We start from the raw sequence: 14,955 nt of genomic DNA, 5'->3' as shown, positions 1-14,955 counted from the left end.
GCAGCTGGACGTTGCAATACATAATAAAACTATAAATTACTATCAGAAGTATTACAATAAAAAGGAAATTAAAGCTTAAAGAGAGTGAAAAATACTGAGGTCAAATTCATGGGTTCATTGTCCATTCAGAAACCTGATGACGGCTGGGAAGAAACTGTCCCTGAAACATTTAGTGTGGGTCCTCTGACTCCTGTACATCCCCCTTTGTGATAGAAATGAGAAGTGGGCATGTCAGATCCTTGATGATGGATGGCATCAATGAGAAAAAGTATGGGGAGAAGGCAGGAGATTGGGTCGAAGAGGGAGAATGGATCAGCCATGATGAAATGGTGGAGCCAAGTGGCCTAATTCTGCTCCTATATCTTAAGTCCTGGGTGATGGGGGTCCTGAATGATGGATATCACCTTCATGAGACATCACCTTTTGTTGCCCATGATGAAGCTGGCTGAGTTTATAATTTCATGCAGCTTTTTCCAATCCTGTACAGTGGCCCCTCCATACCAGACAGTGATGCTGCCAGTTAGAATGCTCTCCATGCTACATTTATAGAAATTTGCGAGTATCTTTGATGATACACTAATTCTCCTCAAACTTCTAATGAAGTTTAGCTGCTGCCAAGCCTTTGTAATTGCATCAATATGTTGATGCAAACTAACTATAGCCATTAAAAAAACAGCTGACAAAAACATCAGAAGATGTCAAGCTCTCTAGTGTGGAGGATCACTGAAACAATCTGTGCAAGACCTGCTTCATTTTAATTGAGGAGGATAACGGAAAAGCATTCAGCTATTTTTTAGACCTTTGATTTTTAATTTGGGGTATTTTAGACATTAAAGTTTTCACAGTTCACTTGTGTGCAGATTTTGAATGTTTCTGGAAAATTTTGAGAGTCAGCTAAGGAAGGGTTGTGGCTGAGTCAGAAATTTCATCATTTTTTTTTGAGGGCAGAATCCCCACTTCCATAATCTGGTATTTACAATGCTGAAATCCTCACTGTGACTGGTTTCCAACAGCAAGCTCGCTTTAAGATAAACTACGTAACACATGCAGGAAATTTCACCTTCAGTCAGCAGTGAGTTTCTTGCAAACTGCAAGTTCAGCATCAGGAATATAACTTTACTATCAATTTCCATTTATTATGCCTACCATTCAGTTCAAATTTGACTGCTTGCAACCTGCATGTTATGGAAATGCAGAATTACATAAGATTTGTGATTCAAATATAAGTATAAAGTCCCAAGAGACTAATGGGGAAAATTTTGGTTTGATCAAGGAATTGAATCAATAATGCATCTGTGCTCTTAAAAGAAATGCTGGTAGGAAATTTAATGGAGTTTATTATATAATGGGCCAATGGCCCATTGACTGATTGCCAGTGGTTCTCAGCTGTCAATTGTGCTTCTTGAATTGGTTAGAGGGACTGGATAAACTTTGTATCTGGGCCCTCAGCTTTACACTAGCGATGACTGGCTTATGAACAGCTAACCATTAGTTTGAATGGGGTAGCTGATCTGGGAGAAATGGTGCATGCAAATCTGTGCTTTCACTTTATTTTAAAAATACTACGTTTTAAAATATTTAAACTTTAAGTTTTCACAAAAATTGTATTTAATTCCTGAGCATTCAGTATTTTTGCACGTTAACTTACTTTTATTTGTTCCCATTGTTAAATGGAATCAGTCTTGACCTAAGATGTCTTCCTCACAGATGCAGCTCGTGTTGCTGAATTTCTCCAGCAGTTTGTTTTTTTAGTTGCAAATTCCAGCATCTGCAGTCTCTTGTTTCAAATTTTAAAAAGTTTAAGGTTAAATTTGAACAAAAATATTCCTTGGGTCAACATATGAAATGATTTTAATTATTTAAGGCATGATCATAAAGACCATTTTATTCACCTTAATGTTACTTGTGCAGCTACGTATTGAAAGAATTTTCAAAAGACCATGAGATTCATGGGAGCTTTGTTTTTGGTTTACATTTTCAACTGGTTAAGGGCAATCCTTTATTCTGTTGTTTTCTTTTGAAGAAGAACTATGTAATATTATGATTTTCTGATTGCCTATAGAAACTTGGAAGATTTGCATGATCTATATTGGTAATGAATTGTTTAACAGGAAAATGTTGTTAAGATTAAAACACTCATATTAGCAATTTCATCTATTAGACAAACTCTAGGAAATCTGCAGATGCTGGAAATTCACGCAACACACACAAAATGCTGGTGGAACACAGCAAGCCAGGCAGCATCTATAGGGAGAAGCGCTGTCACCGTTTTGGGCCAAGACCCTTCGTCAGGACTAACCGAAAGGAAAGATAGTAAGAGATTTGAAAGTAGGAGGGGGAGGGGAAAATGCAAAATGATAGGAGAAGACTGGAGGGACTGGGATGAAGCTAAGAGCTGGAAAGGTGATTGGCAAAAGGGATACAGAGCTGGAGAAGGGAAAGGATCATGGGATGGGAGGCCTTGGGAGAAAGAAAGGGGGAGGGGAGCACCAGAGGGAGATGGAGAACAGGCAGAGAGAGAAAGAAAAAAAGGGAGGGGGGAAAAAAACTAAATATTTCAGGGATGGGGTAAGAAGGGGAGGAGGGGCATTAATGGAAGTTAGAGAAGTCAGTGTTCATGCCATCAGGTTGGAGGCTACCCAGCCGGTATATAAGGTGTTGTTCCTCCAACCTGAGTTTGGATTCATTTCGACAATAGAGGAGGCCATGGATAGACATATCAGAATGGGAATAAGACGTGGAATTAAAATGTGTGGCCACTGGGAGATCCTGCTTTCTCTGGCTGACCGAGCGTAGGTGTTCAGCGAAATGGTCTCCCAGTCTGCGTCGGGTCTCACCATATATAAAAGGCCACACCAGGAGCACCAGATGCAATATACCACACCAGCCGACTCACAGGTGAAGTGTCACCGCACCTGGAAGGGCTGTCTGGGGCCGTAAATGGTGGTGAGGGAGGAAGTGTAAGGGCAGGTGTAGCACCGGATGCAGTATACCACACCAGCCGACTCACAGGTGAATTGTTACCTGGTGTGGTATACTACGTCCGGTGCTCCTGGTGTGGCCTTTTATATATTTGGGAGACCATTTCGCTGAACACCTACGCTCGGTCCGCCAGAGAAAGTAGGATCTCCCAGTGGCCACACATTTTAATTCCACATCCCATTCCCATTCTGTTATGTCTGTCCATGGTCTCCTCTACTGTCAAGATGAAGCCACACTCAGGTTGGAGGAACAACACCTTATATACCGGCTGGGTAGCCTCCAACCTGATGGCATGAACATTGACTTCTCTAACTTCCGTTAATGCCCCTCCCCTTCTTGCCCCATCCCTGATGTATTTAGTTTTTTTTCTCTCTCTGCCCATCACTCTGCCTGTTCTCCATCTCCCTCTGGTGCTCCCCCTCCCCCTTTCTTTCTCCCTAGGCCTCCCGTCCCATGATCCTTTCTCTTCTCTAGCTCTGTATCCCTTTTGCCAATCACCTTTCCGGCTCTCAGCTTCACCCCACCCTCTCCAGTCTTCTCCTATCATTTTGCATTTTCCCCTCCCCCTCCTACTTTCAAATCTCTTACTATCTTTCCTTTCAGTTAGTCCTGACGAAGGGTCTTGGCCTGAAACGTCGACAGTGCTTCTCCTTATAGATGCTGCCTGGCCTGTTGTGTTCCACCAGCATTTTGTGTGTGTTGCTCATCTATTAGACAATGGTTTTTTATACCTGCAAGGAGAAATTTGCTGTGTGTCTAAAACGGATGCAAAGATGGAGGGAGGATTTGCATAGGCTTGTTGCCCAAGCCTAATTTGGCTTTGAGCATTAAATAGCTTGTTGATCACAAGAATGGCATGTAATGGCTGGATTTCTATACTGCGATCTGGGCAAGCTGGGCGGTAAGAGTTGTGATGGCCATGTATTGATGTAGTGGGGGGTGGGGAGGGGCTAGGGGTGGTGGCAAGGTTTTCTGTCAATCTAGTGTAAGGATTGAGTGCTGCTTCATGTATGAGCTTGTGCAAAAAAAAAATTTTTTAAAAGATAGGCACTTTGTTTTAAACATTTCCTGTGGGTCATTTGAGGATAATAGCAAGGCCACACTCTTCTTTGGTGGAGATGAAATGCAGCAGTGCCTACTTTGCAGTCATACTTGTGTTTCCTGTGGTACACAACCAGTAACAAAATCTGACTCCCCTGTGTTCAACAAAAAACCAATGTGACATCCTTGCACCTTCATTACACTTTGAACTCACTGGGTAACAAGTTCAAAATCTTATACGATTTCAATACAAAACAGCAAAGGGCATAAATTCAACTCCATTTAAATTTCTGAACATATTTTCTTTTAGCAAGCTGGGCTCCTACAGCTGAGCTGTTAATGAACGACAATTGTTCTCTAAGATCTGTCTGTAAACTCAAAAATACCATCCAACACACAAGAGAACTTCCCTCCTGTCCCCATTCACTCCTTATAGTGGATCTGCTGAAATATGAAGTGACTTGTTTTAAATAGGAAATGTACATTATGTTAGCACTGTGTAATACCCAAATTACCCTATGCCATTTCAGTAGATTTTAATTAGTTAGTTACTGCCTGTTAGGCCACCGGCGTTTTGGGAAGCAATGAAGGTCCTCCATCTCTGTCTGTTAGTAGATTTTAGCCACTTAATATAGTTAGCTCATGCAACCAAGCCTGATTTTCTGTAAATTGAAACCAAAATTTGAATTTTTAGAATAAAGTTCAATCATTAAAAACAATGATTAAGCAATGCGCAGTAATTAGTCACACAGTGAAGTTTCTTCACTCCATGCCCTCCCCCAACTAATTCCACTTCAGCCTCAAAATATCTGCAAGATAACCTCTGCTAAAAGCTAATTAAAAGCTAAAATCTGTGCCAGAAGTCTTGCTTTTATTGTAAGCTTAGGTGGATCAACCCCAAAAAAATCCCCTTATAAAGTGTGGAAAAACACTTTGGTGGTGCGATTGAAATTCCTTTTTTAATGAAATAACTGGATCATGCTTGAAAATTAATGACCTGCCACGAATCTCAAGAATCATGCGTATTCATGTTTTATTAGTGTACTGTTACTTTAAGGAGAAAGACAAATATACTGTCTTTTGTTAGGGGGATAGGTTGCTGCTTTTAAGGATTAATGTTGGTTCCTTAAGAGCAGGATTTGATGGTGATGTGGTGACATTTTTATCTCAAGCTCGTTAGGTAGATTTAACTTTAAAAACATTCACGTTGAAATGAGCAAGTCAGTATCAGTCCAGTCCAAATCTGAAATTGAGCAAGTCTGTCCAAAAAATAGCTCTTTTAAAAATATTTAACTTCAAAACATCGTAATTAAACTAAATTGTTCTTTGTCATGCCATGTAAAACTAATCTCTACATCATGCCAGCCTTGCTAATTTCAGTTTTATGAGTCACTTCCAACTTTGCTGTTTCAAAGATAATTGGTTCTTAATTAAGAAAGAAAGAAAATACATTGGAAAATCAAAGTCTGCTGTTTATATGCTGGTAAAGGTGTCTTTAAAACAAAGAAAACAGTTGTAACTGTCCAATGCCATTTTATTTGCATTCTTGGCAATGGGAATAGCAGATTTTAAAATGAGCAGAGGAATTAAAGGGTCAAAAATGTGATTAGTTAAGATGCTAAGCCACATTTTTTTGTGGTAAAACTGTTTTAAATTGGTTTCTGAACATCAGATTTGGGAGACTGAGAAATCAGTTGAGATTTATTTGGTTAATCCCGATCCAACTCAGCCTGGAATGTATATGGGTCCAGTGAGATTTGAGATAATACAAATAAATAGTTTAATTTATACATGAATAATCCATTTATACCTAATCATAAAATTTAGAATTACAGAACATCAGAATAGGCCCTTTGGTCCAACTTGTTCATGCCAGCCAAGGTGTCTATCTGAGCTAGTCCTGCTTGTCTGTTTGGCCCATGTCTCTTTAAAGCTTTCCTATCCATAATAGCAAACACAAGTAAATCTGCAGATGCTGGAAATTCAAACAACAACACACACAAAATGCTGGTAGAACACAGCAGGCCAGGCAGCATCTATAGGGATAAGTGCTGTCAATGTTTTGGGCCGAGACCCGACGAAGGGTCTTGGCCCAAAACGTTGACAGCGCTTCTCCCTATAGATGCTGCCTGGCCTGCTGTGTTCTACCAGCATTTTGTGTGTGTTGTTGCCTATCCATAATATCCTTTTAAACAAGTTAATTGTGCCCACCTCTACCACCTCCTCCGGCATCTGTATCCCATTCACACCACCATCTGTGTGGAATAGTTTGCCTCCTAGATCACCTTTTAATCTTTCCTCTCACTCCTTAAGCTTTTGCCCTCTAGTTTTAGACTTCTCTACCATGTGAAAAAGACTGTGACCATCCACCTCATCTATGCTCCTTATGATTTCATAAACCTCCAAACTGTCATCATTCAGCCACCAGGGTAAAACAGCTGCAGCCTATCCAGTCTCTCCTTATATTCCCAGCCACATCCTTGTAAACCTTTTATGCACCCTCTCTAACTCATCCTTCCTTTAGCTCGGTGACCAGAGCTACACAAAGTACTCTCACTTGCAGCCTCTCGAACATCATGCACAGCTGTAACATGGCATTCCTGCTCAATGCCTTAACCGAGGAAGGCAAGAGTGCCATACACTTCTTCGCCATCCTGTCTACCAGCGTTGCCTGGACATCAGACTATGCTATTCACCACTAGAGTACAGTAGTGTAAGAGTCGTAACCTCATATATACAACTAAGCTGCATTAGACTATTTTGGAGCAGAGAGCAAATTTGCAAATCAGGAAGGAGCAAAGGACATTGAGTGAGTGTGAGCTCTCCGGAAGGGGTATAGGATTATTGGCAGAGAAGGAGTGCCAGAGTGGGGGATTGCAGACTCACCCAGCATTATGACACCTGGCAAGGTCACCTGATGCCAAACAATTGGTTTATTAGATCATAATAAATATTTATTGATTGTTACAGAATGTTTCTCTGGTGCTTCCCCTTCTCTGCCCTCTCCTTTTCCCTTTTCCAAACCATGATTCCCTGCTCTGTTCCCAGTCTCAGTCCTCAATGGACACCCATATCAGAATCAGATTTATCATCTTGGAGATCCGTATCAGCATCACATTTGTCATGAAATTAGTTTTTTTTGCAGCAGTACAGTGCAATATATTACAATTACATTGCAATGCAATACAAAATTACTACTGTACTGTGCAAAAGGCTTAGGCACCCTAGCTAGATATACTTGGCGAAGACTTTTGCACAGTGCTGTACCACTCTGTAGAATGTCACTGAATAGTGATCAAAGACAAAAGATTTCTTTTTAATTTTTCTTTCTTTCATCAACTAATTACAGTATTCTTGACCCTGTTGTAAATCATGCAATGTCTTTAGAAGATGAGAGGTGAGAATTTGAAATAGGAGGGAGATAGATTTTGTATGAGATGCATAATTAATTCATTGGTTTTGCAAGAGATTGGTAATTGATTCATTTTAGCTTGAGCATTTGTTGAATGTTTTACTTTATGTGATAGAAAAGATGAAGGCATCTACATTTTCCCTTCATCTATTGCAGTTCCCACCACGTGTGATGAAATTAATGGAGGATGTTCCCATTTGTGCCTACTGTCACCAAAAGAACCATTCTTCAAATGTGCCTGCCCAACTGGTGTCCAGCTGAAAAAAGATGGAAAGATATGTAAAGAAGGTAAATCCAATGAATATATTGTAAAAAAAAAGATCACTCCCTACTTGTACATAGTTTTTTTCTTTTTCTTGTTTTTTCTTTCCACTCTTTTCTCTATTAAGTGTATACCTCAGATAAATACTATGTGGAGATTTGTGATATATATGTACAATGTCTGAAATACATCTTATGGAAATGTTTGATGATGAACTTCAATAACAAAAATAAATTATAAAAAAAAGAAGGTAAATAAAATTTTCTATTTATATGGCCAAAAGTCAAGCAGAAGGTTTTCATTCAGATGAAAGAGAAAATCCTCTTTCACTGGTTTGAGCTATATTTGGATATATGCAATATATTCAAGTATTACTGGTTGCATCTACAACTTGTTCCGTTTTATTGCTGTCAATATCCTGGCATAGTTCACACACTTGCTCAAGGACCTCTTTTCTAAATGGGTAAAATGGAGATCCCGTATTAATTATGAAGTAGCAGAGCCATCCAACAGTAGTTTTGTAAATAAAAGGAAATTTCTAAGTCTAAATTGTAAAAGTAAAACAGAACAGTTTAGAAATTGGAACATGTTATTACCACCACATTCCTTTGCACTTGTGATCCAATTTCATGAGAAGTGAACCTTTCAGAGAGTTCACGTGATATGCAATCATCACTCCCGTGTACGTATGTATTGAAGATTTACCTGTGTACACTAGCAATCTTGCCAGCCTACCCACCCACTACGAGGCTACCACTCTCTGACTACTAAAGCTGCACAATATCCAGCTGATTGTTGATTGAATGTCTACCCATGACCACAAACAATTACTAACTCCCAAGACTACAAAGTCAGTTCACCTACCTTCAGCACCAGCATTTATGACATTTCTACCCTCCATTCACTAAGCTTGCCTCTGACGATCATCAGGGATCTGACCACCACCTACCAATTGACACCCAGTTTAAGAGCGTGGAAAAAAAAGGTCATGAATGCATACAGCTTGTTCAGCAACAAACTTTGCCCTGAATCTCAAACATAGATGCATTTTCAAACTGATCAAGTCACACTCCTGTAGAGGCAACACCCAGTTTCTTGACAAATCTTGTCAAATATTTTCTAGTGGAATAATTATCAGTGTAAGTTACATAATTAGATTTGGAGGGTTTGTCAGTGTGCTTTGGGTTTTGGAGTTTCTGAACATGCTCTTTTAATTCCAAGATATAACCTCGAGTCTAATATTTGCATTGGTTGTGTGTGGGTTTCGTGTTTCTGTATTTCATGTTCAGCAGTTGCACTCCTGTCCAGAAAGTCACTTGCCTTTCACCTGACCTTACCTCACTGCAGCTGCCACGTTTCCTATAATCTGAAGAATCCTGCCACCCACAGTGAAATCTCCAAAGGTTAAGTATGAAATTCACACCCTCAGTAACATATTTAACATGACAACCAATCTAGAAACGGTTTGATTCCCTGCCCCCTTTTCCTATCTCAATAAAACGTTGTATTCTGTCACTGTTAAATTTTCCAAGATTTAATCCCAATCATTCCCAAATCTCAGTGGTCCCCTGGACACCAAGTTTCAATATGCAGTGAGTTTTTTCATGTCTGTATTCCAGTCCTAAAACTTTTATCTTCCTAAATGAGTAACATTTTTAATGTTCTCTCTAATGATATTCAGTTCATTTTTGCATAGAACTCTTGTTTCATATTTTTCTGATATTAAAGCATTAATTTACAATATTCTATATGTTAACAGACATCTTAACAAATTCATCAAATATGATATCTTCCACAGTTTTATTTTCAGGTGTAAATTTACATTATCCCAGCTGGAGTCTTGTTATCTCATAACAGATGTGAAGTAGAAAATGTTGGAAATACTCAACAGATCAGGCAGTATCTCAGCTGATGAAAACTTATTAACCTGAAATGTTAATCCTGTGTCTTTCTTTACATAGCAGCCTGACCTACTAAGTATTTCCAGCATTCTGTGTTCTTATTTTAGGTTTCTAGCATCTGCTGCATTTTGTCTTCAGATCCAAATTTCGCTGAATGTAAATTTGAATGCTTTCTCTGTGAACATATTGAAATTGATACATACTAGCATGCTTAAAATTTACATTCCGTATTTTATTTATATGAAAGTGCAGGGATGGCTTTTAACAAGCATAGTTGCCTCTATTTCAGTACAAGATTTAAATAGGCAGATTGACTATTTTTCCATCAGGAATATTGAAATATCACCCAAAGCCACTCACAATCTATTAATTTCTTCTTAAATCTTCTTAGGTGGAAATAGTTTTAATGTTCCAGGCAGTGCTGAGCAAAACAAAAAGAAAGAAAAAATATTTACTCAAAAATAACTTGGAAGAGATAATATTGTTTTCAATTTTATTATCTGTTATAAATCTGCTGTTACCGTTATTTTCCTGTGATTGTGGTGCCTTAAGTTTAAAAAATGTTGCATGCTCTTTGTATGCTAGTTGAAATTTTGAACAAAGGATCAATCAACATTGCTTGAAGTCATGCATGTAATGTAATGAATGGTGATTGTTGAGAGTCAAACTTATTCATGCTTCCACAGTCTTGAAACACTTAGCATGCCTGGTGAAAAGTGCCAACGTTGTGCATTCATTCGGGAACCTTAACAGCTTCCTGGCACATTAGTTGTAAGTTAAAACTAAAGTGTAGATTGTAAAGTCAACAACCCTTCTCAAGGCAGGAATCACATCAGGCCCAAACATAGCACAAATGAATGCTGGAAATTAGTTCCATTCAAGCCGTATTACAGTATTACAATTATTTTTGCATTTAGAGAGGATAAAGAATAGCTTTGGAGCTAAGTTGTTCACTGCCTATTTCATTACACAGTTAGAGAGTGGAAATACAAGAGTCCCAGCGGTGTTGACTGAGAAGTTAGATGAAACAATGGCACATTGTACTAATCTGATTAGCAGAAAGACAAATGGCAGGGGGTTCTGGCAGGGCTTGGGGAACTCTGGCTGCTCTTTACATTTGTTTGCGTTACGTTGATAAATTGACACATTTGTTACTATATTATAAACTGTCTTGTCATCTGTCAAATGTGAGGTGATGCAGAGAAGGATAAAAAAACATCTTTGTCAGCTTGTGGGATGTTCACTCATTTCTCTTGTCACTCTTGACTAAGGTTTCACAAAAGTGATGTAACTGGAATTTTCAGGACAGAAGCACGACTTAATAACACAGCCTTAATCAATAATCAGTTAATGGCTTGCAAAACTCTGTTTCAAAATTAATTATACTCTCCATTGATTTACATTGTGCACAGCTGTCATTTAAAATTTTCTTCAAAAATAATTGAATTTTTTTATAGATCTCCTTTTCAAAGATTTCAAACTCTAAATAGGTTTCTTAATTACTAGTATTTTTTTATATAGTATTTCAAACACTATTGTGCTCAGAGATTGATTGTTTCTTTCGGATGACTTGACATTTGAAAAGAAATAGAATCTTAGGAATCCTATATGTCGGAAATTTGGAAAAAAATTAAAAGGTGTACATAGAGGCAAAGACTTGTTCAGTGCTCACAGGAGAGCGTTACTCTGTTAGGTGATCTGCCCATTATTTTGGTTATAGGCTTGCTTCGTAAGAATTCAACATAACTCCGGGCCTAAGGTACCACATGCTGTTGAATAACCCAATATTCTTTCTTTCATTGACAGTGCTTTGCAGGCAAATGGGGAAGAGGGGCTCGGAGATGAGGGGTTGGTCTTGGTTCAGGGCTTGTCAGGTCTGCGAGGGGTTAATGATTGAGCCAAGATGGTGGAGAGGCCTTGTGGGTGGAGTTGGTCAGAAGATGAGTGGTTTGGGAAAAATTCAAGAGATAAAACAAGAAGAGGTCAGCTGAAGATGATGAACTGAGTGGTAAAGGGCAGGACAGTCCAATGGGTTAGTGGGGATTGAAGGACCCTATAAGGAGAGGGAAATAAAGCTCAATACGTCAGGTTGATAAATTTTCTTAATCCTGATGAAGGATCTCAGCCTGAAATGTTGACAGTTGAGTGTTGATGAAGGGTTTCAGACTGAAATTTCAACTTTTGTCTCCTGATGAAGGTTCTTGTTCTGAAATGTCCCTAGGTCCTGCCTGACCTGCTTAGTTTCTCCGACATTTTGTATGCATTACCCATTAGGGTATGCTTTTTATGATGCAGTTTCGTACCTGAAGGTTTAAGTTGGGTGAGTGATTGGGACAAACACCAAGTATCGGAAAATTAGCCCAGGCTATTCTCAAACTTAGATCTGCAAATGAGCCTATCTGGGAAAATTTGCAACCATCAGGAAATTGACCTAGGCTCTTCCAAACATTGTGCACCTCTATGTGCCTGTAATTTGTGTCACGCCATGCACACATCCAATCACACCATCTGGCACGCTTCTAAGTTGTTAAAGCTGTGATCCTCAAATTGAGTTTCTCACTCACAATAAAACAAGGAGCAAATTGCCAGAGAGGAAAATTAATAGTTCCCTACTGGCACGTCTGTGTTTTGTCTACTGCATCTACCAGAATTCCTGTTTTAACCATTTTTTCCACTCATCCACAAGCATTACAACTTTTCTATATTAGTTAACTCGATGCAGGATGCTGTAGTCACTGGTCCCTAGAGGAGCCTTTACCTTAGTGGCTTGGGAGCTCATACCTTGAGGCTCCTGATTATGTGGTGGCCTTTTGAGATGCATTTTTACACAGGGGAGCACTTTGTGTTGCTCCTTTCCCTTCCACAGAAACCATTCATGCCATTGCATTGGGGTTGGCATTGAGAGTCTTCGGTCTCAGTTGCCATTTATCAGTGTGGCAATGATGTGACAGCTGTTAGTTCTACAGGCAACAACCAAAGAGAAATGCACATGTATGGTATTTGTGAATCGGGAAAAACACCCTCAGGTTGAGGGGAAAGACACTGAGCATCCTTACTATCTAGTTAAGTGGGCTTTTAGAGCCACAGATAAGAGAATCAGAATCAGGTTTATTATCACTTATATGACATGAAATTTGTTTTTTCAGTCAGCAGTACAGCGCAGAGACATAAAATTACTATAAATTTCAAAATCAATAAACAGTGCAAGCAGAAAGGAATAATGAGCTAGTGTTCACAGACCGTTCAGAAATCTGGTGACGGAAGGGAAGAACCTCTCTCTGAATCTATGACTGTGGGTCTTCACCTCCTCAGTGATGGTAGTATTCAAGAGAAAGCATTTCCTGGATGGTGATGTTAGGAAATTACCAGTGTGTAATGGACTCAGTGTACAAAGTGACAGAAGTTAATACATTAATGCTTACCCTACTCCACTGGATTTCATCGTCCAGTGGTCTTATTTTGCTCAGATTTGGAGCTTTACTTTGAGTAATTGTCACCGAGATCTCTAATGTTGGGCCTGGTGCAGAATTGGAGTCACTATTCAATTAAAAGGGGTTTCTTGGCCTGTAGATTGAAAAGTTTACTAAAATGATTTTGCTTCAGTTTGTCATTTCAGTGACTTGTAATTGGTTTTGCAGATTTTTAATGAACTTACGTATTTTTAAAATTAATGCCTTTTTGCATCACCTTTGTCATTTAAAAATATTTCACAGCTTTGACACAAGCCAAAACTCTGCCCCTTGCTTTGCCTTCTGCCAAAGATGTCAGGGTAATTTTGGGGCCAGGGCCTTTGCACTGTACTACTTGAAACACATTTATCTCTGAGGGTTCCAGGATCCAGCAATCCAGCAACATTCCACAGAGACACAAGCATCAGAGCAGCACAGGGATGGGGATAATGCAAATAAGGATTTTGCACAGTGAGCCACACTTATCAAGATCTATCCCGATTTTTGTGCTGTGGCCGAATTTTCCTTATTATGTACCAAAACTTACTTCTTGTTCAAATTTGCAGAAGTCTCACCAACAATTACGTGAAATTTGTAAGCGTTCTCTAAAGATCTTCAAGCAAAGCTAGACCAGATAACTTCAAATTATAGAAACATGCCCAGGCAGAATCTCGAAAGGTTATGATGTTTTAGGTTGTAAACATCTACACAGAAAATTTTTTTGGGTTTAACAAATTCGAAGTCCATGATCACATTACAGCCTCGCACTGTGACCCTACATTAAACTGTTTGCCTCTGTCATTGGCTGGATTGTTGAATCTCTTAACACGGACGTAGTAGTTAAGGCAGGAGATTCTACAGATGCTGGAAATGCTGAGTGACACATGAAAGAACTCAGTAAGTCAGGCAACATCAATGGAGGGGAATAAACAGTCGTAGACCCTTTATCAGGATTCTAGTAGTAAAGCAACAGGTTTTGCCAGCTGGATTCCAATATTTAAAATTACTGTGCTTAATGCTGTCCCGGACTACACTGGTCTAGATACGGGAAAACGAGATTGGTGATGCTAGAACTTGGAACAGAGAACTTAGAAGATCTCAGTGTTTCAGGCAGCATCTGTAGAAGGACATGGACAGTCAAAGTTTCAGGTCGAGACGTCATCTACATTCTAGACTGAAGGAGCAGACAGAGATACCTGTATAAAGAGGTATGGGGGAAAGGTGGAGCATGAGCTGGCAACCAGGTGAGGGAGGGAAGGCTGGAGATGAATACTGAGGCTTGGAGCAACAGAGGTCTGTAGATTATGGAATCTAGTAAAGGAAGCTGAAGAGGAACTAAATAAAGGGGTATGGTGGGGCAAACGGGGACAGTAAGGAGAGGAGCTAAGAGACAGTGGGATAAATGTGATGGGCAGATGGAGTAGGTAGAGTAGGGGAAAGAAACAGGATGGGGTCTAGAGGTCTAGGAGTTGGTTAAGTAGGGTGTGTATGAGAGGATCTGGGTAAATCAAAGGGGGAGAGAAATAGACAGAGGGGGGAGCAGGTTAGCTGAAATTGGAGAATTCGTTGTTCATAACTAACCAGATGGAACGTCCCTATGCCATTGATCCCAAAGTTTCTGATATTTTACTCCCCCCCCCCCCCCTCAAAATGGTCTGTAGCTCTTTTTAGTTATATCCTTGACCAGGGAAGCAACATACCATCGTGAAGTTAGTGTTCAGAGCTACAGAGAAGGTCTGTTTGCCTCCCCTTACCTCATTGAGTTTCTACACCACCAATAGCACCCAAAAAGCCATATGACACATGAGCAGAATTAAGCCATTTAACCCATCGCATCTGATTCACCATTCAGTCATGGCTGATTGATTACCCTCTCAAACCAATTCTCTTGCCTTCACCCCAGAGTCT

General features: G+C 39.6%; 1 protein-coding gene across 2 annotated transcripts in view; it reads left to right on the top strand.

Moving 5' to 3' along the window:
• Positions 1 to 14,955, top strand: part of LOC132397298 (low-density lipoprotein receptor-related protein 5-like) — a 235,999-nt gene that overhangs the window by 122,815 nt on the left and 98,229 nt on the right. For both annotated transcript variants that reach the window (XM_059975886.1, XM_059975885.1), the window contains exon 5: positions 7,592 to 7,723. In XM_059975886.1, coding sequence (XP_059831869.1) covers positions 7,592 to 7,723 — 132 coding nt within the window. The remainder of the gene's footprint in view (positions 1 to 7,591; positions 7,724 to 14,955) is intronic.

This window comes from Hypanus sabinus, chromosome 7 (genome assembly GCF_030144855.1).
Source record: "Hypanus sabinus isolate sHypSab1 chromosome 7, sHypSab1.hap1, whole genome shotgun sequence".
In the NCBI taxonomy this organism is placed as follows: Eukaryota; Metazoa; Chordata; class Chondrichthyes; order Myliobatiformes; family Dasyatidae; genus Hypanus; species Hypanus sabinus.
The sequence above is the reverse complement of the archived record's forward strand: the minus strand, read 5'-3'. Positions and strand labels throughout refer to the sequence as shown.